Source organism: Chelmon rostratus, chromosome 10 (assembly GCF_017976325.1).
Source record: "Chelmon rostratus isolate fCheRos1 chromosome 10, fCheRos1.pri, whole genome shotgun sequence".
NCBI classification, from domain to species: Eukaryota; Metazoa; Chordata; class Actinopteri; order Chaetodontiformes; family Chaetodontidae; genus Chelmon; species Chelmon rostratus.
In genome coordinates this window covers 23,872,814-23,899,672 of record NC_055667.1, presented here as the reverse complement: position 1 = coordinate 23,899,672, position 26,859 = coordinate 23,872,814, and the positions used below count along the sequence as shown (strand labels likewise).

Here is a 26,859-nt window from a genome sequence, read left to right as displayed (position 1 = left end):
CATTTATTGTTTGTTTGTTTGTTCATTCATGACTCAAAGGCTATATGATTACAAATATACCCAAAGGTGCTTCTGTAAAGATTTTAGTCTTACTCATTTTTTTTAAACATTTCTAACTGATGTAATGTACACATGTCACGCTGTAATGTATTTATCTTAACTGTGAAAATATTTTGTGAAAAAGAGAAAATTGATTAAAATAACGACGATTGATCACAGTGATTTGCTAATTCGTGGATTGGGCTCATTCACATGCAGTATATCAGACATATCAGACGTGTCATAACCACAAGCTGTATGGCAGCGTTTTAGCAGCTGAAATGAAGCCAGTGTTTCAGTGTTTAAACTGCTTCTTGCCACTAACCTGCATGTTTCATGTGTGGCTACTCTGCATAGCTTCATCTCTTCTCGTGCTGCTGCACAGTTCACATAGTCGTGATCTTTGAGTGTGTTTGTGTGTACGTTTGTGTATCTTTGAATTCACAGCATTTTGGAGGCTCGTTGTTATTAGTTGGTGCACAATGTGAGATAAGCATGAAGTGTTGCAAACAAATGGTCATTCGGAGCAGCATACTTTAATTCACAGTGTTCTCGGTGAATGTTATCAGGTAAGTGTGAAAACTGAATGCACATAACTATGAATTAAACGGCACCAACCATGAGGAGGATAATATATAATCGTTAAGAAAGCAGGAAAATTAACCATGAGCTGAAATGGGGGGAAAAAAACATTGGTGCCAGTTTAATTCAAATTCATGGTATTTTTTAAAACGTGTGCTGCTGTTTGGAATGAACTGGACAAAACTACGATGGCCCACATGTGGGGAAGTGTCTCGGGGGAGATGGGAGGTAAACTGCTGTTACCCTGAAACCTGACCTGTCAGTTTACCTGTCCCCTCCCCCTCCCTCCCTCCCTTCCTCCCACAACTCCAGAGGCCTCACAGACTCAGATGTTTTACACAGCCTATGAAATGTTTGAAGGACACAGAAAGCGTAAGTCCGCATGGGCATGGTTTCCTCTCTGCTGGGCTCCCTGGAAGGACCCACCTCTCCCTCTCTGTGTCACGCATGCACTCATCTTCCGCGGCATGGATATACTGGTGGCCCAGTGGCGCCCGTGTACAATCAACCAAGCAGCAGCTGCAGAAACTCTACACACCCACTCCCACACATGACGGCCCAGAACATCTGTGCTGTCCTACACGCCGCTCGTGAGCGAGCGTCTTTAGCTCAATTTAGACCTGAAGATGCATATTTCCCGTCCTTGCTAAGAGCTGATGCTTGGATTGTACATAAGCATCACTGGCGCCTACCTGGCTCTTTGGGTTCATTGGGGTCCATCACTGCAGGAAAAAGTGCATGTTCATTCTTATGGGCAACTCCTCATGAATGTCGAATCAAGTCTCCATTATTAGAGAAATATCACACTGAGTGTTAGTAACTATAAACCTTATTGTAAAAACAGAAACATTTCTACTTCTTTCTTACAAACCTGGTATTGTAGATGACATTAATGTTACATTCGTCAATAGAACTAATGAGATATGTTGTAAAATGTCCCTCTGAAGTGGACAAAAACATTAAAAAAAAGCTGTAATTTAATGAATTTTAAGTAGATGATACGAAAAAAATCACTTTGAATTAATGGAATTAGGTTTATTTGCTACTTAACCCCTGAAAAGAGACATTTTATCACATCTCGACAAATAATTTAGTCTGTCTCTACATAATCAGGAGCCTCATGCTGGTGACGGTGTCTCCACATTCAGAGACAAGAGATGTCCCTCCTTCTCCTCCTTCTTCTTCTCTCTCTTCACACTTTGCTCTTTCCTGTTTCTCCTCAGGAAACATGCTATACCGTGAAACAGGTGTCATCTGGGCTTCAAACATCATACTGTGCTTAATACATCCCATCACAACCTCATTACATCAAAGCTGAGTGTGGATAGCAGACTTGTGTCCGGTGTGAGAGGTCTTGTTTCAGTGCAGTTAATGTGATGCCGATAGACGCAATCAGATTATACTGTATGTCATTAAGACGTTAAAGATTCCATAAATCCAGAGTATAAGAAAACATTTTTCCCTAACTTACCTCTAGTGGTATCCAGCCATGAAGCCAGTCCCTTCAGAAAGAATTCTAATAACCATTAACTTTTATTTAGCGCCATCATCAGGCCAAATTTTTAATGTGATCAGTACTTGCCTGCAAATCTAAATACATTCCCATCAGCCTCAGCTGTATTTTATGTTTAGTGCTAATTAGCACATGTTAGCATGCTAGCACGCTAAGCTAAGATGGCCAACATGGTAAATATGTCACCTTTTACTCATTAGAATCTTATCGGTAGCATTTAGCTGGAAGACTTTGCTCAACCCCTTTGCCCTTTTTGGATGGCGTCGGCCGGAGCCGCTGTCACTGAGCTTCACGTGGCTCTTCGGAAACCTACGGATGACGCAACAGAGACTACATCCATGTTTTATGCGGTGGAGGCAAACAGTTATGTGAAGACCTGGACAGATAAAAGCCAAACTACCCTCTTGGATAGATGTCACTAGAGGCAGTGAAGTGAGAAATTATGCTTTTTTCTTAATCTGGGTGAATCGGCCCTTTAAGTTCATCTCCCGATGTGCTGATTCGACCACAAAACCAATGACAGAGACTCCAAAAACACCTGGATACTCACAGTCCAAAGAAACGCCTCTGCGCTGGTGTCACTGAGGTCAGAGAGTCAAAGCTCGGCCCAGGCTACAACAGTCCCAGGGGTTTTCTCTCTGCTTAGATAGCCTCATACTCCTCCCTCCCCTCTGAAAGAGGCCTTTCTATTGCTCTGTCACCCTGGAATCATACAGGCTTGATCTAGCAGCCAGCCAAACTGGCACAGACAGCAGTATGCCCAGAGGCCATGCCAAGGTCTGCCTGCCACATCTCATCTGTTTCGTCTGCTCTGAGGATCTAGACTGCCAAGGGTGAGGGTGGGGGCATGGGCAGAGGCCATCACTCTCTCTCCCTCTCAGTCTGATCAATTCATCGTAATCAAAAGCATTCCCACTGCTTAATGTAATGCCCACGCAGCGGTTCTAGACTCCCGACAAGGTTTCATATTCCACTTCACCGCCGCACCGATAGATCAGTCTGCATTACCACGCTTTATTTCACCACCTGCCTCTGCGAACTCTCCCTTTCCGTTTTGAGCTGTGTTTGACTGATGTGTCTCCTTCTGTAGCGGCGGAGGGGGCCCAGCCCGTGGCCACCATCACTCCCTCAGTGCTCAATGTCCAGCAGGGCCAGCGGGCAGAGCTTCGCTGCACAGTGACTGGAAACCCAACCCCCGCCATTGAATGGATTGGTACGATGTTTGGCGCCAGCTGTGTTGAGATTTATTCATAGCGATCTGAGTGGAAAGGCCTATTTCTGTATTCCTGTTGTACGATTTGGTGTAACTGTGTGATTGTTACAGGAGGTCCAGGGAACAGAATGAGTCCCCGAGCTGTGATCCGAGGCGGCGTCCTGACCTTCACAGCAGTGGACCCCGCTGATGAGGGAGAGTACACCTGCAAGGCCCTGAACACTCATGGGGAGCACACAGCACGGGTTTCCCTCTTTGTCCAAAGTATGTGTTGTGTTTATGTGTGAGTGTGACCGCGTGTTACATCTGGGGCCAACATAAAGCTGTTTGCACACTTTGGGGGACAAAATGTCCCGCAATGTAAATTCAGTTTGATGTTATGGTTAAGACTTGGTTTAAGGTTACGACAAACGTTCGTGATTACAGTTAAGGTTAGGTACGTTGGGTTAAGTCTCCACAGGGTTTTTGTAAGTCATTGCAAATGTCCCCTTAAGTTATGGACACATGACTTTACAGTGCATTTTCAATGGTTCAAGGACTTTTTGAGAAAACAGCTAGCTTGAAGCAACAGAAACTATTTTTGAAAAGAGGTTAATTAGCTTTAGCTGAGGCCTTTAGCTCACCGCTGCTTTAAAACGAGACTGTGCAGCTGAAAAAATAAATAACACAACCCTCCACAGATGAATGGATTCGTTCATGAGCAATCTTGCTACTGCAGTCTCACTTGGTCTGGGATCAGTAGCTTATGGTGCTAATCTTAGCTAATGTTAGCACCTCTACACTAGGTGACATTGCTGCTTAATTGATTGATTGATTAACGATTCTTTTCTATTTTTCTGTAATTGCTACGTTTTAGCCTGTCACAGAAGAGAAATCAGTAAACAGCCACTGCTGAATCATGAACCGTCAAGCTGAAGAAGTTGAGGTTGTTGCTTCTTTTGTGTTTGAATGATCGTGACGCATTTTTTTTGGTCAGAGTCTAACCCAAGTGGCCTAGGCACCCAGCCCCAAGTCCAAGTCAGTCCCCAAAATATCGGAGTCCACGAAGGCGACACCTTGAGGCTGTACTGCCGCGCATCGGGATCGCCCACGCCGAAGCTCACCTGGCTGAAGAATGGAGGACAAATCCCTCCACAGGTGAGACACCCCCTGCAGTGTTAGTGCCTGAATGACGCCTTTAACGTGGATTAAAACTGGATTCACATTCTGCTGTGCTGTATTTCTATCTCGCACTTCAAGGTGTGTCCGCTGCCGATGGTATTTCATCATACTGTGTCAGTTTATATGTTTCAGCGTTTTGACCATTTACCTTTATTTTTCCCTCCCCTTCTGTTTGTCTCCCCCCCCCCCCTTTTTTTTTTTTTGATCCCACCCTGTTCTGACGTTTGCTCAGGCCATTCCCTCTCACGGTTTCCATCAGTTTAAAAGCAACAGTCTCGATGTGTTACAGAGACGTATTGAGGAGCTGCAGGTCTGTCCATCTGTCCGCTGTCCGTCTGTCCTGTCTCGTAGTTCACCTCAATTGTCCTCTACTGACCCCGTCTTCACACGTTGTCGACTAAGTGCATGATCAAACGTGTCCTTGATTCACACCTTGTAAATCCCATTAATTTGCCCCAGCTGCTCACTAAATCCCTCTAGAGCTGTTGCCAAATACATTAAAACCAACTAGCTGGGTCTGGTTGACTTCTTAGCGTAATTGCATGCAGTACGTGTTTTCATGTTGCGTTTCGTTAATTAAAGTGTTCCATAGTCTTTTGTTTTGTTTTGTCCACATCATACCATCCCTGACGTGTTTGGGCTCTCAGCGCCCAGTTGACCCTCATCATTCCATTGAGTGTATTAACAGGACTATGTATACAGTAGGTACTGTAGGTATTTCAGACATATTTTGCTCCGTGCCAGGCGCAACCCGCTGCCCCCTCCCCTGCCCAAAGGGGTATTGTGTTAGTCTGGTTTCTGCACAGCCCTCCTCGAGTCGATGAGGGCTCCGGGGCCTGTTTAGTTCTGCCTCAGAGAGCCACTGCGTTGTGTCAGCCTTTCCCAGGGGGAGCCGGGCTCTGCCGTGCGACCACGCAGAAATTCTGTATGCTCTAGCAAACGGCTTGCTTTGAAAACTCGTCAATGGGTTCAGACACACATTGAGCCAGGGCCCGCCTCAGCCACTGCTCGGTTTAGCCCCCCTCACGGTTGAATGGGCCGGAGCTAAGCAGCTTTGTCCGCGGATGCCCCAACACCCCCCGGATACAGTAATCCCTCCCCAGACCCTCCCCTCCTGATTCCCCTCCCCTCTGAGGTGTTTCCAAACTTTATGAAAGCTCATTTTCAGCCTTGCTGGGCCTCTGACTGCCATGTGGGGTAGTGTACAAACAAGTCAAGTTGTTGATTGCTCATGAGCCAGAAGTATTTGATTTGAGATATATTATTAGGATTTGACTTCCAGGGCTTTGATTAGTGATTATTTTCTGATTTTACAGTTAAGAACTTCATTATGATGCTCCATCCAGTCCAATCAATGACTCACAAGCTGTCCATTCTAACTCTTTCATCATTTTTAAAGTCATCAATCATTCATCTTTCTTTCTTTTTTTAGAATCAAGAAAATCATGCAGTAAATTTGATCATCACTGATCATGATTTATTAACAACCCCACCAATCATTGTAGAAATGCTGCCACCACTTTGCAGTTTCATGTACAAAGTAACGTGCCGTAGAAGTCATGAATCAAAATCCATTTACAGAAAGACTGAACTGCAGCAATAACAGCTCTTGTCTTGTCTTAAAGATCTTTGCTGTAGTGCTTTTGTGTCGCTCTTAGCTAGTAATGTCACAATGTCGGCAATTTCATATTTGTGTTGGTTCATGGGACACGAGAGAGGTAAGTCATGTGCTTTGTCTTCACGAGTTATGTGTGTGTTCTGGTGTAAATATTGTTGAAATCATGGCTCTGAAATGTGATGCACAGTGCTGTATGTCATGGCGGCCGTAGGCGGTGTAAGTGACAGAGGTTTTTAATCCCCTCACTTATTGGTGTGTCTTCTCCAGGCTCGCATGGACCGCACCGACATCGGCACTCTGCTCATCCCCAACATCAAGATGTCCGACTCGGGCACCTACATGTGTGTCGGTAGCAACAACATTGGCTCAAATAGCGCTCCCATTAAAGTCACTGTGTTTAAAGGTGAGATGTCACAGCAGTCAAACAGAATCAGCCCACTGGAGGAGTTGAAAGAAAAAATAACCAAGGCCATAAGGTTCAGAATGATGGTGTCTTTTGGAGGAGAAACTTGATGTGGTGTTTGTGTTTGTGTAGCGGACCATAGCTCCTCAGTGGTCAGCATCCAGCCGTCTATGGCTGATATCCAGGAGGGCCAGAATCTGGAGCTCAGCTGTTTTGCCCCTGGAAACCCCCCTCCCCAAGTCACCTGGACGAGAGCCAGCGGACGCCTCTCCTCGAACCACCAGGTACTCACACATAGATGCAAAAATGGAAAATGCATCACTGCTGGCAATGGTAATGGATTTCTAGATTTTTGAATGTGATGGAGCAGAAACATAAGCTTGTTTAACATATGAACAAGTGAGCATCTGGATCCCCTGTGTAGTCCTTCTTTCAGGTACAGTATGTGTCGATTTAGGCAAGCTAATACTCAAAATCCTCTTTTGCAGTGTGCATATCATAGAGGTCACACAACACTATTCCAGCCCATCAGCAGCAGGTGGCGTTCATGCTCGTGCACAGGACAAGGGCATGCTAACCTGTAATCACACTGTATATCAACAATCCTTCTCCAGAATGACTCAGCCCATATTTACTTTTTATTGCCAGTATTGGTACTATTACTGGAGAATTATATAGCACTATTTGCCAGTAGCAGTATAGGTGGTAGTATTAATGTATTACAAGTAAAATGATGCGTTTTCTTGCAAGCTGAACCGAAGTGGCTCCATGTCTTGTCTGCTGTGTGCAGGTTGTGGGCAGTCAGCTGCGTATCTCGTCAGCCACCCCAGAGGACTCCGGGGAGTATGTCTGTCGGGTGCAGGGCAACCCTGGAAATCCAGGATCTCATGTCCACCAGGCCTCCGTCTCTGTGTCTGTCACTTCGTCTTCTTCGCGTAAGTAAGACAGCACTTTAGGACTCATACAGGTGTGTTAGTAGCTCCCATTTTGCCGAGAGATGAAAAAAAAGTTTTTCTGTGCCTCAGCAGAATAATAACAAAAAACCCGTTTTGATATTTGCTCTTTTTTCAAATGTTCCCACTTTTCTTTACTGTGCTTGACGTCTGATTAACTCGGCAGTCATTCTCACTAAGGAAATTGCACTTGATGGCAGCGTCATTGAGAGGCATTACATGGCAGGGTGTTGTTCTCAGACTAACACTGCCTCGCTTCATGAATGAACTTTCCAGTCGTACTTTCCAGCGGAGGCCAACGTGACCTCAGATTGAACGATTTTCCTTGCTACTGTCCCATGATCTCATCCTCATTCACTCCTTCCTGGACTTCAGCGACGTTTGAGCTCCTTAACTCCTGCCAATGCAGCCCATGCCCGCATCGAATAGTAATTTATCACTTCAGGTTGCTGTGAATAATAAGTCTGCTAAATGAAGTGAGATGGTGAACACTAATGTTCAGACAGAACCTGTGCTGAGCTCAAACCGCTGCTTTCCGCCGCAGGTCTTCAGAGTCCAATCATCGCCATTGAGCCCCACAGCGCCACAGTGCGTGTGGGGGAGTCGGCCAGCTTCAGGTGCAGGGTCTACAGCGGCGCCCAGCCTGTCAGACTGGAGTGGAAACGGGCCAGCAACCAGCCGCTGCCAGGTAATAACCACACACACACTGAGGAATAAACCTGCTTAATGAGTTCTGATTTTATGATCTCATTATTTGCAAGCTATTACAGCTGCAGTCCACCCATGACTTGCTCCTCTGTTACTTCATTTAAGGACTAATTTAGACTTCAGTGTTCCTCAAGACATTTTTGCATCGCTGAAGTATTCTCATTCAGCCAAGTAAGATCTGATGAGTTCTTTTAGGCTTTTCTTCTCGACACACACCAGTGCTTGGTGTGTGTGTTCGGTAAATGAAAGAAATGTGCGTGTTCAGTCATTTCTTCAAATCTGCTTTGATCCTTGTTTAGAATTTTTGTGAAATTATAATCATCTTCAAGGGTGTCTTAGACCCGAGATTTAAAACTTCTCAACACATCATAAAGGGCTACTGCAGCGATTTGGTTTTGCTCTTCTGTAAAATTGGGGGACTGAAAAGAGACAAAAATACTAGATTCTACACTTCCCATAATGCATCTTTCATTAGACTCCTGCTGTCTTGAATGGCCACTTCTTTCAAGTATTAGACCTCCAAGTCCTAGACCTGTTAAAACAAGTCTCAACAATGACATCATCAGGGCTATTTTTTAAAACTTTAAGTGCCACTCAGAGCCACAGACGACAACACTGCAGCACGTGAGTGAAAATGTGTGGACTGCCCCTTTAAATCGCAGCATTTACAGCACTTGTAATGTTTATTCGCTCCTCTGTTCTGCAGATAATGTTAAAGTTAGCGCCGACGGCTCTGTCATCACCATCACCAGTGTGCGCCCTATGAACCACGGCGCCTACCGCTGTGTGGCCAGCAACCCGTTCGGCATCACCCACACCATCGTGTCTTTGATTGTCAAAGGTAAGCAACACACATATCAGCATGCGTTCATTCATTTTACCACAAAGAGGCACATTTCCGTCATCACACACCCCCAAACCTCAAAGTGAAGGGCTCCCTCTAGTGGCTGTTCCGATCCAGAGCCATACCAGTATTTTGTCTCTGTGCCTCCAGAGTCTCCTGTGGCCACCGTCACCCCTGTTGGACCCCTGCGTGTCAGGGTGGGTGAGCCCATTAACCTGGAATGCCAGGCGTCAGGTGAGCCCCGCCCCTCAGTATCATGGCACAGGCTGGACAGCAACCGCAAGACCATGCTGAGCAGCCCCGTGCCCATGGAGTCCAACGCAGTCATGCAGGTACTGATACATCTGTAGAACAGCTGGAGTTAGCCAACATTGCTGTGTTGCTGTTTAAAGATCCAGTCTTTGAAATAAGTGTAATTGTGTGTATTTTGCATGCTGAGATCCGTCCATTTTTTCCTCCTGTGCAGATACTAGTGGCACGTCCAGAGGACAGCGGCATGTATGTATGCACAGCTCGCAACAACGAGGGCACCACCGAGACCAGGGTGGAGGTGATGGTTGAGGGAGGCTCTCAAGTGCCCACAGTGCCCAGGGCCTCTGTTCCAGAGCCGCTGGTGGTTATGGAAGAGGGACAGACCGCAACTCTGCGCTGTGAGGCCCACGGTAATGATGGCTGAAATTACACGGCTGGAATTCCTGTCCTGTATTTCTGTGAAGCTACAAGAACAAAAATATTTTCTTTCTTCTTTATTAAAATCGCCGTTTTAAGATTAGATGAGCATTGAACGTACGTTCTGCCCTCCTAGGCTTCCCGTCCCCGACGATCACCTGGTCCAAGCTGCGCTCTCCTCTGCCCTGGAGACACAAGGTGGTGAACAACAGCCTGGTGCTGCCCAACGTGGGCCGCCAAGACTCCGGAGAATACATCTGCACCGCCACTAACACCATGGGCACCACCGAAGTCACCATCATGCTGGATGTAGAGAGTGAGTGTTGTGGTTTTGCTGTCTTCTGTCATTTTATTTCAATGTATTACTTTTCTTCTAGACTTAGTAAGTCTTATTTTGAAACCTGTATCTCTTGAGAAATAAACGTGAACGGTTGTTCTCCTTACTCCAGCCCTTCCTTATGCCACATCTGTGCCTGATGACGTGGCTGTGCGGGTCGGGGAGGTGATCAGGTTGCAGTGCCTGGCCCATGGCACTCCTCCTCTGACCTACAGCTGGACCAAGCTGGATGGAAACCTGCCCCCGAGGGCCGAGGTTAACGGAGGGGATCTGCAGATCAACCTGGCCACTGCTGAGGACGCCGGGAGCTACAAGTGTGTGGCCACCAACAAAGTGGGCAACAGCGAAGTGCTCGCTAAAGTCACAGTCAGATGTACGTTTGCTGTTGATATTATGATCTGACATATCAGACACGTTATGAATAATGAATGGGAACTTAAAGACTTTTATGCACCACAAAAATATTTCTTCTCTCCCCTACAGGTGTAAATAATTAGCAAAAGTTGACTTGTGAAGAGGTGTGTAATAGTGATAATCCTTAACCACAGCAAGACCTGAACCCTCTCTCTGTCTTTCACTCTGTAGCCCCCTTGGCAGTGCGGGTGTCGCCCCAGGTTGAAGTTAAGGCCCAGGGCAGTGCAGTGGAGTTCACCTGTTCAGCAGCAGGTGGAATAGAAACCAAAATTGAGTGGCTGAAGGAGGGAGGAGCTCTGCCACCAAACCACCACATCAAAGACGGGGTGCTCAGGTGACTCATACAACAGCACTGCATGTATGGATGTGTGTGTCTAATGACCAGATTGCCAGTTTTACCCTTTAACAACCTGTATTTACAGCTCAGCCTATTCCTATTACACAGTTTTTACATAAAATGTATGATTATGGCTGCTGATCTTCTGTGTTTGTATCATTGTCAGCAAATCCCATGAAAATAACAAAACCAACAACGTGTTAATCTGTCTCTCAGTCCATCCCATGTCTCTAATCTCCCAGCTGGTATCAGAGCGCTCAGGCACAAGGAGGCTGGACTCAAGTGCAATGACTCTCACTTGAGGAAAACAAAAGGCTTGAAGCTGTTTTAATAACAAAAATCTCTCAGTTTACAAAAATACAACAAAAGGTGTTCTGTGATCAAAAATAACAAAAAGCGCTAAGGATATTTCTCAAAAGGCAACAAACAAAAATGAGTCTAAGTCGACAAGGCAAGGTGACAAAGACAAGACTGACGTAAACCATGGATCATACAAGACAATCTGGCACAGGACAGGGGAAACGCAGACAATATATACACGAGGTAACAAGCAACAGGTGGAGACAATCAGGGCGGGGCAGACAATCAGACAGGCGGGAAACACACCAGGAAGTCAAGGGCCTGAAACGAGAGGACAGTTAGGTTCCACAATAAAACAGGAAGTGCAAGACAACAACATGACGCCAGTGAGCAAAACCTCAACAAACACGACGGGGCATGACAGCTGGGCACTGCAGTCTATAGCAAATGTTACTCAAACAGGAGTAAATTTACTATTTTCAGCCAAGTATTTGGTGCTCTAGCAAGTATTTAAAGCAGCAGAACGGTGTACAGGACGTGGGATCGAATCCTTATGTTCATCTTGATAAACCAGCATGTTATTCAGTGCAACAGTGCAACAGTGTGGCTGCTTGTTGTCTGATTTGTTAGTAGGAAGAATCAGAGTATCACCACACTTATCCTTTAATTGTTCCTTTAAACACTGTGTAACATGTGAAGTGGAGCTTGTTTTCATGTGTGTACTTTAATGTTTCTCTGCAGGATTGAGAACCTTGAGCAGAGCAATGAAGGTGTTTATATCTGCAGAGCCAGCAGTGTGTACGGTCAGGCTCAGGACACTGCCAGGTTGACCATCCAAGGTCTGTTCCGTTCCCTGCAAACGCACAAGTCTGTACCCTGTTTCTTCAAAGCCAAATATAACATGTTTCTTTTCATTTCTTTTTTCTTTTCCGCAGCCCTGCCAAAGGTGATGATCAACGTGCGTACCTCGGTGCAGACTGTGATGATAGGCAACTCCGTGGAGTTTGAGTGCCAGGCTGTTGGTGACCCAGAGCCCACAGTGCAGTGGAGTAAAGTCGGCGGGTCTCTGCCCGCTCATATCATGGTGAAGGGCGGCATGCTGAAGATCGAGCAGGTGACGGAGGCCGACGCCGGGCAGTACCGCTGCACGGCCACCAACGATGTAGGCTCAGTACAGTCCCAGGTGGTCCTCAACGTCCAGTGTGAGTGCAAAAAAAACCCATTCCTTCCATCACAAACACGCATGCACTTGCACACACACTGCTGCATTATGCTGGCAATTAAGCTGTCACCACCACCCTCATTTAAATCCGTTGCCCGTTTCCACAGCCCTCCCTCAAATTGCTGCGCTGCCTGAGACTAAGAAGGTGACAGTTGGGTCTGATGCAGTCTTGCCTTGTGTGGCCTCAGGATACCCTGTACCTGAGATCAAATGGTCCAAGGTAACCAAGAGATTTCTGTAATTCAATTAACCGATCGTTCCAAGATGATAAGATGCTTGTTTTGTTGATGCTGGTGTTATTTAAAATACTGTTTTTGTTACTGTGTCTGTATCTAGGTGGAAGGGGAGCTGCCTCCGAAGTGTTTCCAGGAGGTGAACGTGCTGACGGTCCCTCGGGTCACCCATGAGGATTCTGGGACATACGTCTGCACGGCCTCTAACAAACAGGGCAAAGTGGAAGCCTTTACCACGCTTCAAGTTCACGGTCAGTCTGCGGGGGCGGGGAGTTCTGCAGGAAGGGATGCTAATGAATGAAAGAAAAGTTTTGAGTACGAACTGCACAGCTGTCTGCATCCAACTATGAGATAATTTGCTTTTTCAGAGAGAGTGATGCCATACTTCGCCCAGGAACCCCTGTCCTACCTCACCCTGCCCACCATCAAAAATGCCTACAAGGCTTTCAGCATTAAAATCAACTTCAGGCCCGATAATGTCGATGGTAAGGAAATGCAACCTGAACGTAACCCACCCTGACAGTTGAAATGTATATTGTGTTATTTTCCACTTTTTGATTTGTGTACTGTGTTTGTCATGTTTCATGTATAACCTCACTGCGTCTTCTGTCCCCTCCCTCTCTCCCTCACCTCTCTCTCTCACCCGCGTGGTGGGAAGGTCTCATATTGTACGCCGGTGAGTCTCAGCTCTTGAGAACCACAGGGACTCAAGAGTGATGCTGGCAGTACTGCTTTTTGACTCCATCACATAATGCATCCGGCTCGGAGCTGACTTAGGGGCTGTGAAAGCGATGCGAGATGGTGCAGGGCCCATGTTTTCATACAGGCTTTTCGGTCATGATCACAGAGGCACTTTTAGGAGTATTACAGTCATCAGCATAATGATAACTTGGTTGCAAATCTGCTTCGACATCCCAGTCTACTTAAGCAGCTTCCACACTGCCAACATAGCAGCACTGCTACTTAAAATCAGTCTTTATACAACACTGATTCCAGGGGAAGTTGGGAAATTGTGCAAAACATAAATAAAACAGAATGTGATCATTTGCTAATCACTTTTGACATATGCTCAACTGAAAACAAGTATTTATTTATGTTTTACACAATGTCCCAACTTCTTTAAAATCGGGATTGTATGCTAGAACTGTATAAATACAACGCTACACATGTTTTTTATTTAAACATCACTGCAGCTCTGAAAATAGGGAGCGCTTCAGTTAGCCAAATTACAAGAGCTCATACGGTTTGTTTGAATGTATCCACAGCTGGTGCAGGATGTGCGACAGCGAAATGAATAGACATGACCGTAAAATGTTTGGAAAATATATGACTCTTATTCTTAATAACTGGCAACAAACAGTATTTGAAACTGCTCGACTCCTTCTGTTTAAATGTGTGACACAAACATCGACAGCATGTCATGTGTAAAGGTTTGTGTCGCACCTTTATGCAATCTGCTCTCTCTTGATCGCTCCTTTTCACGACTATCACACACGGCACAGAAAGACATGTCAGAGGGCATGTTCCCCCTTCCCCGCGAGCCACTGTGGCTCACGTAAAGCATGTGTTTCCAGCATGTGGAGACCGAGACTGGACGACTGGTGTGACTGGTCGCACTTAGCAGCCCAGTTATGCCCACATAGGATGAAAGGTTGTAACCTGGCTCTTGGTTGGCTTTAAACCTGCCTCACCATAGCATGCTGCTTTACCATCCAGCTTTTGAAGAGTTTACAGCGCGTGCGAATGGCTCCATTGCAAACAATGTCCATCTTAACAAGTCACTTTCTCCCATTTTCAGTCTAAAATTAGATTTTCTTCAGTGAAATTCAGTGGGGTCAGATGATTGTTTCAGGAATGTTGCAGAGATTTTGTTACACTGTTGACTCGAACTCGATATGCATTACAAATACCAGAAGATTCCACCTTAAATGAAGCTGCTAGATTTATTGACTTGTTAAGATGGATATTATTGCACAGTATGCATTTAGGATTGCCTTTTTAAGAGTACTCACCTTGTTTTTGTGCTGTAGGTATGATCCTCTACAACGGCCAGAGAAGGACCACCGGAGCAGACTTTATTTCTCTGGGACTTGTGGGCGGCTGCTTGGAGTTCAGGTCAGTTTATGCAGATTTTTCTCCGACCGACTGAAACACAGCATGATGATCTTGTTGTTTATCACGTGTTATGTCGCCTCAGGTTTGACGTGGGCTCCGGCATGGCCGCCATACGTGACCCCAACCCCATCAAGCTGGGAGAGTTTCACACAGTTGAGCTTTATCGCAACCACACCCTGGGCTACATCATTGTCGACGGAGGGGAGCCCATCAACGGCAGCTCGCAGGTCAGTGCGAATGCGGCTGCTACGTGTGTGCATTTGAAGTTAGCAGTTAATATGTTCTCACAAATGCACGTTTCCTGTCCTCAGGGCAAGTTCCAGGGCCTGGATCTGAACGAGGAGCTGCATGTGGGTGGCTACCCCAACTACACAGTCCTCACCAAAACTGCTGGCATCAAGACTGGATTTGTTGGTAAGACGTCACTCTGTTGACACCATGACAGGAAACACAGGATGGAGAAAAGCTCTCGTCCTTATTTGATGTTGCTGCTGTGTAGGCTGTATCCGTCAGCTGGTCATCCAAGGTGATGAAGTGATCTTCAAAGACCTGGACCGCAGCTCTACTGGTGTCACAAACTGTCCCACCTGCAAAGATCGCCCATGCCAGGTCAGTTACGTCCATCCACTTTATGTATTTGTAGAACGACCCCGATTCCAAAAAAGTTGGGACGCTGTACTCAACTGAAAGCGGTACAAAGACAGTACATTTAATGACTTCATGAATTTTCTGTTTCACACAGTGTCACAACTTTATAATAATATCCAGTTGTTTTCTTCCATGTCATCATTCAGAATGGAGGGGGCTGCGAGGACTCAGAGACCAGCTTGTACAAGTGCAGCTGCCCCAGAGGATTCACAGGCAGCAACTGCCAGCACCACTCATCCCTGCACTGTCACTCAGGTACAGCCTCCACCTGAAACAAAAATAACGCTATCAACTCGATCAGTATGCACCAAAAATAGAGCAATGTTATATTAGTAGATAATAAAAATGGTAAAACAAGCGTTTGATGTGTTCTCTTTGCGACCTGAACTCCCACAGAGGCCTGCGGACCAGACGCCACGTGCATCAACCGCCCAAACGGCCTGGGCTATGACTGCCGCTGCCATCTTGGCAAGTTTGGAAACAAATGCATGGATGGTAAGACAGGAAGTGAAACTCTCATTTATTTTTAGAATATATCCAATGTGTCTATGGGTATAATTAATGTGTAATTAAATATTCTAAACACTATCCGCAGGGGAACTGGTGACCACGCCGCTGTTTGATGGTGAGGAATCATACATAGCCTATCCCCCCCTGACCAACATCCACGATGACCTGCGTGTTGAGCTGGAGTTCAAGCCCCTGGAAAGAGATGGCCTGATGTTCTTCTGTGGAGGGAAGAAGATGAAGGTGGAGGACTTTGTAGCCATCTCCATGGTGGAGGGACACGTAGAGTTCAGATATGAACTGGGCACAGGTAAAGTGTTTCAGAAAGGTATCAGTGTGTTTGTCCTGCAGTATTTAAATCAGCTCGCTTCTACTTTGTGTTTTATGAATGAATATTATGAATTTTTTTAGCGCAATTAGAGACTGAATGAGAGCAACAAAGGAATATTTCTCAAATTATTAGCTGGATGATACTGTTTTGAAGTGAGTTTACCCTCCACTTCACCCCTTTTTATGAGGCTTATCTCGATTTTCAGGCCAGGCAATTCTTCTCAGCCCAGAGCCGGTCTCTCTGGGCCAGTGGCACAGAGTTGTGGCCGAGCGAAACAAGAGGGCCGGCCACCTGAGAGTGGACCTGGGCCCAGTGGAGAGGAGGACGTCTCCAGGAAAAGCCCAGGGCCTCAATATCCACACCGCCATGTACCTGGGAGGGGTCCCCCACATGGACATCCTGCCTAAGCCGGCCAATGTCAGCGAAATGTTTGAGGGATGTATAGGAGAGGTGAGGCGCTACAAAAAGAAATAAAACAAATGTTCAGAAACACGTTTTCCGCATGTGGCAGCTGAAACTCGTCTGCACCGCCTGCTTAGGTTTCCATCAACAACAAGAAGGTGGATCTGTCCTACAGCTTCACAGACAGCAGATCTATCCGCAAGTGCGTGGACAACAGCCCCTGTGACCGCCGGCCCTGCCTGAACGGTGGTCGCTGCATGTCGAGCGTGGAGTATGAGTACCAGTGCCTCTGTAAGGACGGATTTGAAGGTTAGTGCTCGTCCCCCTTCGGCGGCTAAACACTGGAAAAGATGTCTCAGATCTGCACAGAATTCCTGGAAGCACTTGCATCTATAATCTTTCTACATGACTAATTATTATTTGCAACACAGTTTTGGTTTCTGCTGCTTCAGGACATAAAATATGGTTAAAAAAAACAATTTAAACACAACTTCTCCTTCAAAAAATGTGGATATTTTTCAGTTAAACTTGACAAAAAGCAAAAACCAATAAACATTTTCCAAGCGTCATCTCCAAACCCCATTAACTCACCTTTCCTTTGGTGTGAACCTGACCTCCGACCTTTCACCCCTGACCCCTGACTGGTATGTGACCCCGCAGGTGAGCGCTGTGAGGTGGTGAAAGACGTGTGCGACAGCAACCTTCAGTGCCAGAATGGTGGCAGCTGCGTCGACGGCCAGTGTGTGTGCACGCCCGGCCACACAGGCCTGAACTGCGAAGAACGTAAGTAGCCACATCACAACATTTACTCAATATCACATCAAAATGGAAGCCAGGAAGAGCAAAACATGTGGGAAAAAAATGATTGCATTAATGATACAGCTTTAGCAGCAGCCAGTTTTTTCCAAGAGCGATATGAAAACAATTCAGATCTCCAAAGCATTTTTCGCTCTGCAGCACATGTGACATAGTGCAAACACCTGCATCCTACATCAAAGCAGAAAGACTAGACATGCAGCCAGAAATGAGGCCGTATCACTCACATTCTCCACAGTACGAAGCCCTGCTAACATCAGACAGTTCACCCCCAGCATTGCACTGCATGCTGGGAGGGTTAACCCCAAGTGATTACTTATGTCTTACGCTCTCATGGCTGTATCCTGCGCACACAGGCCAGGTCTCCAGCTTCCCCGAGGCCCAGTGGAATTTGGAAGCTAAGGAGGCAAATGGTACAGTATTTTAACGTTCAGCCTGCCTGACACAACCGTGACTAACAGGGGCCCGTCTGAGCTCGAGGGGCCCCACGTCCCTTCCAAGCTCAACCCAAACTGTCTATCGCCTAACACGTGTTCGCGCATCAACACAAACCAAACATGCGTCTGTACTCAACTGGAAACTGAGGCTCTTACCTCCAATGGAAAGTTGGGAGAGGGGAATTCTGCATCTATATAAAATAATAATAGGATGGTAGACTGGAGTTGGAGATCAGCTGATTTCTGCTTCCTGTTTTTGGACCCATATGAAATGTGGAATTCCCCTTGTTTTTGTTTTTCCCTCCCGTCGTGTCAATGCCTGTAAGACGGCTACTCACAACGTAAAATCTTGTTTCCGTCTCCTTCAGGAATGCCTGTCTGTACAACGAGAAAACGCACAGAAACTTGTTTTTCTCTCTGAAACTAAGTCGGAGCAGTGAAGTCGCTCCACACATTTGCGCTGTTACTAACAACTTCAGCCGTCTCTGCTGAAAGCACAGTGTGATGGTGTTCGGGTGAGTTGACATGTGTTTCCAGCATGGACCCGTGGTGAGCTCACCTCGATGAGAGGTGGAGACGACGTAGCGTGTGAGGAAAGGTGGATGACCTGCTCATGTGTTGGAGAGGAGTTTGCATCATGGAGCCTGGTTTGGTTGTACTCTAGATTTTTGTTGTTTTTGAAATGGCAGTTTTTAAATTTGGGGCACATAATGAAAGTTAGGATTATATTTTATTTCATATTTATATTTAAGTGAGACTTTGTAGCTTTTAGAAGAAGGAATAAGCAATAAAACACACCCAGCAGACTTGGTCTGATATGTAGCTTATGGTGGCTAATATTAGCTCATGCTAGCAAACAGATATTGCTTTGTACCTCACATTACTGAGTCAGTTTGCTAATAACACTGTGTTTGTTGAATTTATCTAGTAGCTCAAGCAAATAAGAGTAATAAGGTCAGCAAACTTAATCCAGCGATATCAGCTACTCATCATTATCCAGGCCTGTCTGAAGTTTGCTAACATTAGCTAGCATTAGCTACTATACGCTTCATAAAAGACAGTCACTCGAAGTGTATTTAGCTGAGCATGGCTGCAATTTATTGTTTATGAATTCAATTTAATGGTAAAAGGACGAATGTGTTATTTCTTCTTTTATAAGTTGCATAATGTTTAAACACCAACGAATAAAATGCTTTGCTCTGTGCTTTGAATGAAATAATACCTCTGTATCTAGAACTGTTGGATCTGACGAAGCCCATCTGACCAGGGTTTGTTCCATGCTTTGGCCACTGGAGGGCACCATTGCAGTGAGGATGAAAGGTCACAGCATCGTTGCTATTGTTCAACTGTCTTTTTATTTGTGCTTTCTGTATTTTTTCTCTTTTTTTTGTAGATTCACCTTATCAGTATGCAGCTCATTTCCACAATGATGGCTACATTGCCCTTCCTAAATCCATTTTCCCAAGAAGGTAACTGCAGTTTGCTCTTCCACGCTGTTCCACTCTCACAGATGGCGTGTTGAGGGTAAAATTAATGTAATTTTTTTTTCTGTTTTAGTGCCCACGACTCGCCAGAGACCATCGAGCTGGAGATCAACACCGGCTCCTCTGAGGGTCTGATCCTGTGGCAGGGAGTGGTGAGTCCTGGTCTCTTAAGGACTGAGCCCTGATCTAATCCAAATCTTAAACTTGACACTCACATCCCTCCCACCCACCTCTTCATCCTCACCCTAACTTTGCTACTGCACTCATCATCATCACCATTCCCTCACGTGTGAAGAAGTGACACTCATTAATGTCTCATAACATCCAGCTGGTTTTAACTGACATGTCAGCGCTCATCGTGCTGCAGCCTCTGCGGCGCACTTGTGGCACAGAGGCTGCAGCATCTATCGGCATGTTGGCTGCAAGCCCGGCTCTATCTGACACGACTAAATAAATGCATGTTGCTTCTCTAACTCGCCCTCCATTTTCCTCAGGAGACCAATGGCGTACGCAATTTGCGAAAGGTGCATGCTAGTAAAAAGGTATCCACTCAAGCACAAGACACTCCTTACTTATTTGGCATGTTTCATAATGTGTGCTTTCCATGCATATATACTAGAGCCATTCATTATAAGGTATTGGTAGAGAATCACACGATTTGAGATGAAAAGTATGTGTTTGTATTGCACAATGTGCATGACGGCTTCTGTTGTCACTGTTACTTTGCATGGACGGTTTTACATCACACTGCGATCTGTATGCATCGCCTCACGATTGGTTTTATGACACAAGGCAGAGAAAATGACTGCAGGGAAGCTGGTCAGTGGTTCACACTATTCAGTCACACAACATCTTCTTCTGCTGACTAAATGCATTTATTTCCAGGAACTTGGAGAACACGGCAAAGGGAAGGACTTCATCAGCCTCGGTCTACAGAATGGACACCTTGTTTTCAGGTGACCCCCCCGTCTCCTTGTAGTTCTGTCAATTCTGAGCCTTATTATTTTCAGCTTGTGTTAATGTTGTAGTTATTTTGATAATATTCCTGATATCCAGTTACCAGTTGGGCAGCGGCGAGGCAGAGATCTTGTCCCGGAAGTCCATCAATGATGGGAGATGGCATAAGATCACAGCAGTCAGGTAGGATTACATGTTACAACCCAACACTGTTAGTAAAACATCAGGAAAGATTTCAGATGTTGATGAAGCTCTGCCAACTAAAATAAACAGGTTTTCTGGATCATCTCAAATATCCTCTCGGTGACCTCTTTTTAAATCAATGTGCACTTGTATTTGGCTGCAATACAAATGTAACTTTATTGCAACGACAGGTTGTGACCAATTACTGGAACTCATGCAAGTTTGTCTGAACTGATTCAGCATACAGTCGTGAAATTAATGGATGAAAAACACATACAAACATCTGAAACAGCAGCATGCTTTGGAGAATTGTCACCCATTATGCTCTCAGTCTGTTTTTATGTATAATTTGTGCGCTCTTGTTATATAACTCACCCAATAATTTGCAGAACCACTAATATCAGCTGTTATCAAGATAACAGCAACACCTGCATTTTTCATCTCTTCACGCTCTGATTTTCTTGCAGAACTGGAAAAGATGGATACATCCAGGTGGATGGAGGAGCGGCGCTACACGGCCAGTCTAAGGGCAGGAGCCTCATGGTCAACACCAAAGGCAGCATATATCTGGGTAAGTGGATTGAAAGTATGGTGGCCAGAAAGTGACAAAATGTCATGAAAGCTGATCACATGAGTCAGATTAATAACTGAAAAATCAATTAATGCTATTGTCAGTTAAATCATTAAAGTGGTGTGTGGAAAAATATAAAGCTTCACACTTTTACTTAAACATTTTGTAAAAAAAAAAAAAAAAAAAAGGAAAAGCTTTTTTTAAAGGTTTTATTGATGATAAAATAAATGTAAACTTGTTTTACTTTTCTAATTATCTTTAATTAGTTTGTTGTATTTTTCATATCCTCCATGTTCTTTTTTCTGTTTTTTTGGTTTTGGGACATAATGTTTTTTTTATGCATCTGTTCCCTAATTTTTTACTCATACTTATATAATAATTAGATGAGTGATTTCTTGTCTGTCCAGAGCAGTGATTGGTCCAGGGTTTGTGTGTGTGTGTGTGTATGTACACATGTATTACTCATATTGTGGGGACATAAATCTGTTAACATAGTCACATTGTGGGGACGCGCCTTCCTTATGGGGACAAGACGCAAATCTCCATAATATATATAGCATTGCATTTTAGGGAAAAGACTTGGGTTAAGCTTAGTGTCAGGCACCTAATGGTTATGGTTAGGGTACGTCTCCAGGAAATGAATGTAAGTCTATGTAATGTACCCAAAAGTGATGGAAACACATTGTGTTTGTGTGTGTGTGTGTGTGTGTGTGTGTTTAGCAGTGGCGAGGACAGTGTGGCCAGCTAACTTAATGGAAAACACTGTTGCACATGTTCTCTTACACCACATTTTTGTCAGTTTTGGGCTTCCATACTAAGAGTTCCTCACTGCTGAAATTGAAGATTGAGCCTTATTTACTTGATTTCATGCAGTTCTTCCAAATTACTGAAGTTCTCTTGGTCGTTTGTGTAAAGCTTTGTCAGAGAACTGTTTTGTGGGTCCAAACGTTGGAATCACTGGTTGCTCATCATGTGCGTGTTCTCCTGTGGCAGGCGGAGCCCCCGACATGGTTGCCATGACAGGAGGGAAGTTTTTGACGGGAATCACGGGCTGCGTGAGGAACCTGACGCTGATGAACGCCCGGCCAGGACAGCAGCCAGCCCAGGCCATCGACCTGCAAGCCCACGCAGCCCACGGCATCAACGTGCAGCCGTGCTCCTCATAGATCACAGCGCGCACGCAAACACACACACACACACACACACACGAAAACACACGCGTACACACAGAGACTATGGAGTGACGTCACACATACACACACACACAGCAGACTCACACAGAGAGACCTACACACAAAGAGGCTGACACAAACTTGGTGCTTTGCTGCTACCAAAAAAAAAGCAAGATGACACAACAGGATGCGTTTCTCTGTGTGCAGTAAAACCAAAAAAAGAGAGAAAAAATGAAACGATATTAACAAGTCTTCTCTTCCTCAGTGTTGTATTCTCAATGAAGGACTATTAACACAGGAGAACCAGTACAGTTTACATACTTCCAGCAGTAGTTTTAGCCATGAGAAGAGTAAGAGTAAAACATATTAGGCCTTCTACGATGGGTCAGATCCTATGGAGTTGGAGATGTTTTTACAGCACTGAATTTTTATTTATATACATATGAATATATATATATTATATTTGTGGGGGAAAACATGCAAACTAACCATAACTGCTCTTCAACTTTCCTAGAGTTTATTCTGGGTTCTAATACTGTGTGTCCAGGGCTTTTTATAGGCCTAACTGTATTAATACTTGAAGACGTTTAGGCCTTCTTTCTTCACTTCTGTAGAGGAACCTTTTTCGCGAGCATGCTTACAGTCTTGTGCAAACGGTTGGGAGAGGAGCGCACACGGTCACGGTCACATGCAGCTTCAGTACACAACTCAGGTCGTCAAATACAAATTAATAACCGCAAATGTTACACGTGCTGCCGCTTTGACTCGGCTCGATTTTTTTTTTTGCTTCCGCAGCGTTGTTGTGTCTCCTGTGTCTGTATACGTTCTTTTTTATGAAAAGAAAGAAACCTTGGTGCTAATGTCAGACATGAAGATACAGCACATACGGTAGTCATATGGTTTCATGTCTGTCCCATGTAGAGGTGTGTTTTGTTTTTGTTTTTTTTAGTAATTTGGTTAACAGCTAGTGTCACATTTGTTGATATGCATGGCATTTGAGGTTGATTTTATAAGAATATGGCATGACTTGTTGCCTCCGCAGCCTTATTTGATTGAGTAGATCTCAAAAAACAGCTAACTGAAAAGCGTGTCTTTTTTTTTTATGTGTGAATGTTGGAGATATTGTTTTATGTGTAAAACTATCTGCCAGTCAGGTAGATATCTCTGTCGGTTAAGAATGAGTGCGTTTGCTTCCATTTGTGCGTAGGTCATTCGGACTTTAAGCCCCAGTATGGAGTCAGGTGTGTGTGTTTGTGTGCGTGCGTGTGTCATTATCCACATCCTCAGGAGGGTCAACCCAGAACTGCCTCATGATGTTACTTAATTTTCAGGTTTGGTAGCTTTAGTGACAATTCAGTAAGCTATAAAACTCTGAAGGCTCTGTGGCTCTGTGGGTTGTTTTCTCTGCAGAGGGAGATTCATCAGACAGCAGTAGGACAGTGTTTGGTCATGTGAGAATGCAGCGGAAGCCTCCTGCAGGTGCTGTGACCAGTAGTGCAGCTCTGATAAAGCATGCTCGCCCACCTTTAGTCGACCACACCACAACGGCACGATCACTTTGGGGTTCACAAGCCTGTTTTTTTTTTCTTTTTTTCTTTTTTTTTGTAAGCTTAAAATATTTGTATTAATATCCTAAAAATGAGCACTATCCTTTCTCTTAGAGTTGCTTCATTTTTATTTATTTCATGTGTTTTTCTTTTCCTCTTTTTCATCGCTTCGTTTCAAGGCTCGATTCTGCTGTTTTAGAGCAATCACAGAAGCTTGCTAGTTTCTTTCCTCTGGTTATTGTGTATTGCCTCCCACATCCCCTTGTTTTTCCCGTCATGTTTGAGTTTGAATACGCCCCCCCCCCCCTCCTCCTCTGGTAAGTTCCTCAGAAATTATTGATCTGCGCAGAAAGGCGTCGTCATGTTCGTTCAGATATGAACATGTGGATGTAAGGAGCCACTGCTGTGGTCCAGGTTTAGGACACTGAAGCAGAGAATGACGGTGTGAACGGCCCCTTGTTGGGTTCCTTTTGTGTATCTGCTCTTAAACTGGATTTTCACATATACACTGTACACTCACGCCCAGTGCAAAGCTGTCAAGAAACCCACTGCTTTTTGGTTGTTTTGCGAAATACGAAAGGTGCACTTTTAGTTACGATGGGAATTTTTATTTTGAAAGTTTTTAAACATTTCACTGTTTCACTTCTGACCGGCAGAAAATAACACTAAAGTTAAATGAATGAAATTGTACCAGATGAAATGTTGTCCGTGTTCGGACGGCCTCACATCCATTTCCAGTGTTGAAAAGACGCTCCCCCTGCCCTTGGTGTTTCTTAATTAAAAACAAAATTCATGTGCTATTTGTAATCTTGTGAGTTTTCTTTCTTCGAGGCTGTATTGCTTGTGTGTTGCTCTATGCTGGGAGGTTTCTCTATATGGAGCATTTTTCAGTCAAATCACTTCATTGTTCCCAAATAATCCATTGTACCAGCGAGCTTTAAACCTGCTCTGATTACACTGCCTATTAGGAGAGTTAAGCCCCAGTGTTCCTGTGTAGTTACACCCAAATCAGGTTTCTAGAATAAACCTGTCCCATGGGTCCAGTGCTCTCATCTTACAGAGTCCACTGTATGTATCTGCTCAATTATCTTGACAATACATGAATACGTACCGTATCATGTACAGTGAATGTGCTGGCAGAGTTTAATATTGTCGATACTGATAATAGTCTGATTATATACAATGTCATCACAGTAGTGCACGTTCACTACATTATAAATGCTCACAAGTGAGTCACGTAACTCAGCGTTTTAGAAATGTAGAGGTTTGATTTGTCTGCAGCTTCAAAAGTTCTATAGAATATAGTCAAATAGCTCATGAACCGCTGTTGACACTTCATCCCCAAGCAAACTGAACAGTCAGTGACAACAGGGGGCAGTTATGTAACCGGATAACCAGCATAGAGAGACCCCTTTGAGACACAGGGTACCTGTACATAAACGTAAGGGCTAATCGGTCTGAGGATGATTGGACAGAGGTGCGTTTGTGGTGGCTCAGTTTTCACGCTCGCATTATGGTCGTTATGTAAGAGAATTTTAACTTCCAATGTAAACAACAGACCCCAGATCTTACATGTGGTTTCACAGGTCTGCCATCCTTCATTCATCAGACAGGTGATTTTTTTCCCCTCAAATTTCTCATTTGTCCAAGTAGTTCTACCTAAATCACTGTCACACAACCACGCTTACACAATAATATTTATATTATATATGTTTAACACATTTCTTGCTGATTTTTCAACTTGCATTACAGAATAAATGATTAACTGCTAAGACGCTATCGGATGCAGACGAGATGCTGGAAAGCTTCTCGGAAAGAAGGACCAGATGCTTGTTGTGTATTTTTAATAAAGCCACAGAACAACTAACTTAACGTCTCAATAAAACGTAACGTGTCCTGAACGTGTCATGTCTCAGTTTTCTATGATTGTCTTTTCTCTGTTCCAATTATTTATACATTTGGCTTAATGATTTTGAGACAAGGCAGGAAGGAACAGCATGATGCTGCAAAGTGGCGTTCTCAAAGGGCCGTTCCACCAATTTCACACATCAGTACAGTCAAAAAGGGGGCTGCTACTCATCCTGAGAAGACAGATGACCACTGAGGATGTTGTCAGGGTTATTTTACAGTCTGTGTTAGAGAGTGTTGTTGAGAGGTATGGGCAAATTGCTTTATTTGACATGTAAGATCCAAGGTTTTCGTAGTTTGACCCACATTAGGGACTAAAAGTCAAATTATATCTTTCTCTACAGTTCAAATTTTGTTAATCTCTATCTTGCAATTTAGTAGAAGTGCACTAAATCACCGGAGTACGCCTTAAATCACATTTGGCTCACTGTCAGCCCAAGTCCTGCTTCAAATAGATGTAATTGTGGCAGCTTCATGTTATTTCCCATTCTCTTCACTGTGAGCTATGAATTAAAGCACAGCTCCAGGCCCAGCTCCAGGTCCAGCTAGGACACCTGTACATGACAAACTGAACCAGGATCATATCACAGACCTGCTTCCTTCAACACAGCTGAATTACTGTGTGCACAGATATGCAGCCAACACTCAGTGCATGAGTGACAAAGAACATAACACCTGAGTCACTCTGTCTTTTTTAGGAAACTCAGTGAGGCTAATATCACATCTCCAGCACAGTGAAGCCCTGAGGTCGCTTCTTGTCAGAAATTCATCACTGTCTGTCCTCTGGGTGTGTTGTGTCACTGTGTCACGCAGACAGCAGTTAATCTGCACCAATCCTGGTTATTTTAGACCTTTCTTTTCTCTCAGTGACATTTAACAGCAGGGCTTCAGGCCTCAGTTGTTATCTATAGAAACCCAAGAGTCGCTTTCAACAGGTGAGCTTTCACCTCACTTTGCAGGTAAAGTATCTACCTGCCCAAAGCACAATGAAGGCTGACCCTGGCTGTGACACCGAGGTTTTCAAATCAATGGCAGCAACACACACGTCGTCAGGTTTGGAGACAGAAAACAGTTCAACAATCATTAATTTAGGTTTATTATTATATTTGTTATTCATTTAAGTGCTTCTCACTTCATAGGTTCTGTATTTATTGTTTAGCACACACAGGTCTGAATCTGTTTGGTGAACTAGTGGATTAGATGTTAGATACTTAGAAACACAGGAAGTGTCATCA

The 26,859-nt window shown here is 44.6% G+C and overlaps 1 protein-coding gene across 5 annotated transcripts in view; it reads left to right on the top strand.

Annotated features, from left to right (window-relative positions):
• hspg2 (heparan sulfate proteoglycan 2) overlaps positions 1 to 25,603 on the top strand; it is a 94,401-nt gene extending 68,798 nt beyond the window's left edge. Inside the window, exons 45-83 of one of the 5 annotated variants that reach the window (XM_041946737.1) lie at positions 934 to 993; positions 3,225 to 3,347; positions 3,459 to 3,611; positions 4,324 to 4,484; positions 4,741 to 4,818; positions 6,394 to 6,529; positions 6,662 to 6,813; positions 7,320 to 7,464; positions 8,027 to 8,170; positions 8,897 to 9,031; positions 9,185 to 9,366; positions 9,501 to 9,696; positions 9,840 to 10,019; positions 10,153 to 10,413; positions 10,626 to 10,788; positions 11,833 to 11,930; positions 12,027 to 12,293; positions 12,421 to 12,533; positions 12,650 to 12,797; positions 12,915 to 13,031; positions 13,205 to 13,222; positions 14,577 to 14,661; positions 14,744 to 14,888; positions 14,973 to 15,075; positions 15,161 to 15,270; positions 15,456 to 15,564; positions 15,706 to 15,804; positions 15,905 to 16,126; positions 16,353 to 16,597; positions 16,687 to 16,858; positions 17,210 to 17,332; positions 17,722 to 17,778; positions 19,196 to 19,271; positions 19,360 to 19,438; positions 19,781 to 19,828; positions 20,172 to 20,242; positions 20,343 to 20,426; positions 20,894 to 20,997; positions 21,991 to 25,603. In XM_041946737.1, the coding sequence (XP_041802671.1) occupies positions 934 to 993; positions 3,225 to 3,347; positions 3,459 to 3,611; positions 4,324 to 4,484; positions 4,741 to 4,818; positions 6,394 to 6,529; positions 6,662 to 6,813; positions 7,320 to 7,464; positions 8,027 to 8,170; positions 8,897 to 9,031; positions 9,185 to 9,366; positions 9,501 to 9,696; positions 9,840 to 10,019; positions 10,153 to 10,413; positions 10,626 to 10,788; positions 11,833 to 11,930; positions 12,027 to 12,293; positions 12,421 to 12,533; positions 12,650 to 12,797; positions 12,915 to 13,031; positions 13,205 to 13,222; positions 14,577 to 14,661; positions 14,744 to 14,888; positions 14,973 to 15,075; positions 15,161 to 15,270; positions 15,456 to 15,564; positions 15,706 to 15,804; positions 15,905 to 16,126; positions 16,353 to 16,597; positions 16,687 to 16,858; positions 17,210 to 17,332; positions 17,722 to 17,778; positions 19,196 to 19,271; positions 19,360 to 19,438; positions 19,781 to 19,828; positions 20,172 to 20,242; positions 20,343 to 20,426; positions 20,894 to 20,997; positions 21,991 to 22,163 (5,135 nt within the window). In that variant the 3' untranslated portion in view covers positions 22,164 to 25,603. The remainder of the gene's footprint in view (positions 1 to 933; positions 994 to 3,224; positions 3,348 to 3,458; positions 3,612 to 4,323; positions 4,485 to 4,740; positions 4,819 to 6,393; positions 6,530 to 6,661; positions 6,814 to 7,319; positions 7,465 to 8,026; positions 8,171 to 8,896; positions 9,032 to 9,184; positions 9,367 to 9,500; positions 9,697 to 9,839; positions 10,020 to 10,152; positions 10,414 to 10,625; positions 10,789 to 11,832; positions 11,931 to 12,026; positions 12,294 to 12,420; positions 12,534 to 12,649; positions 12,798 to 12,914; positions 13,032 to 13,204; positions 13,223 to 14,576; positions 14,662 to 14,743; positions 14,889 to 14,972; positions 15,076 to 15,160; positions 15,271 to 15,455; positions 15,565 to 15,705; positions 15,805 to 15,904; positions 16,127 to 16,352; positions 16,598 to 16,686; positions 16,859 to 17,209; positions 17,333 to 17,721; positions 17,779 to 19,195; positions 19,272 to 19,359; positions 19,439 to 19,780; positions 19,829 to 20,171; positions 20,243 to 20,342; positions 20,427 to 20,893; positions 20,998 to 21,990) is intronic. The other 4 variants (XM_041946741.1, XM_041946738.1, XM_041946740.1 and 1 more) reach the window with 4 other exon arrangements.
• Positions 25,604 to 26,859: the final 1,256 nt, after the last annotated feature.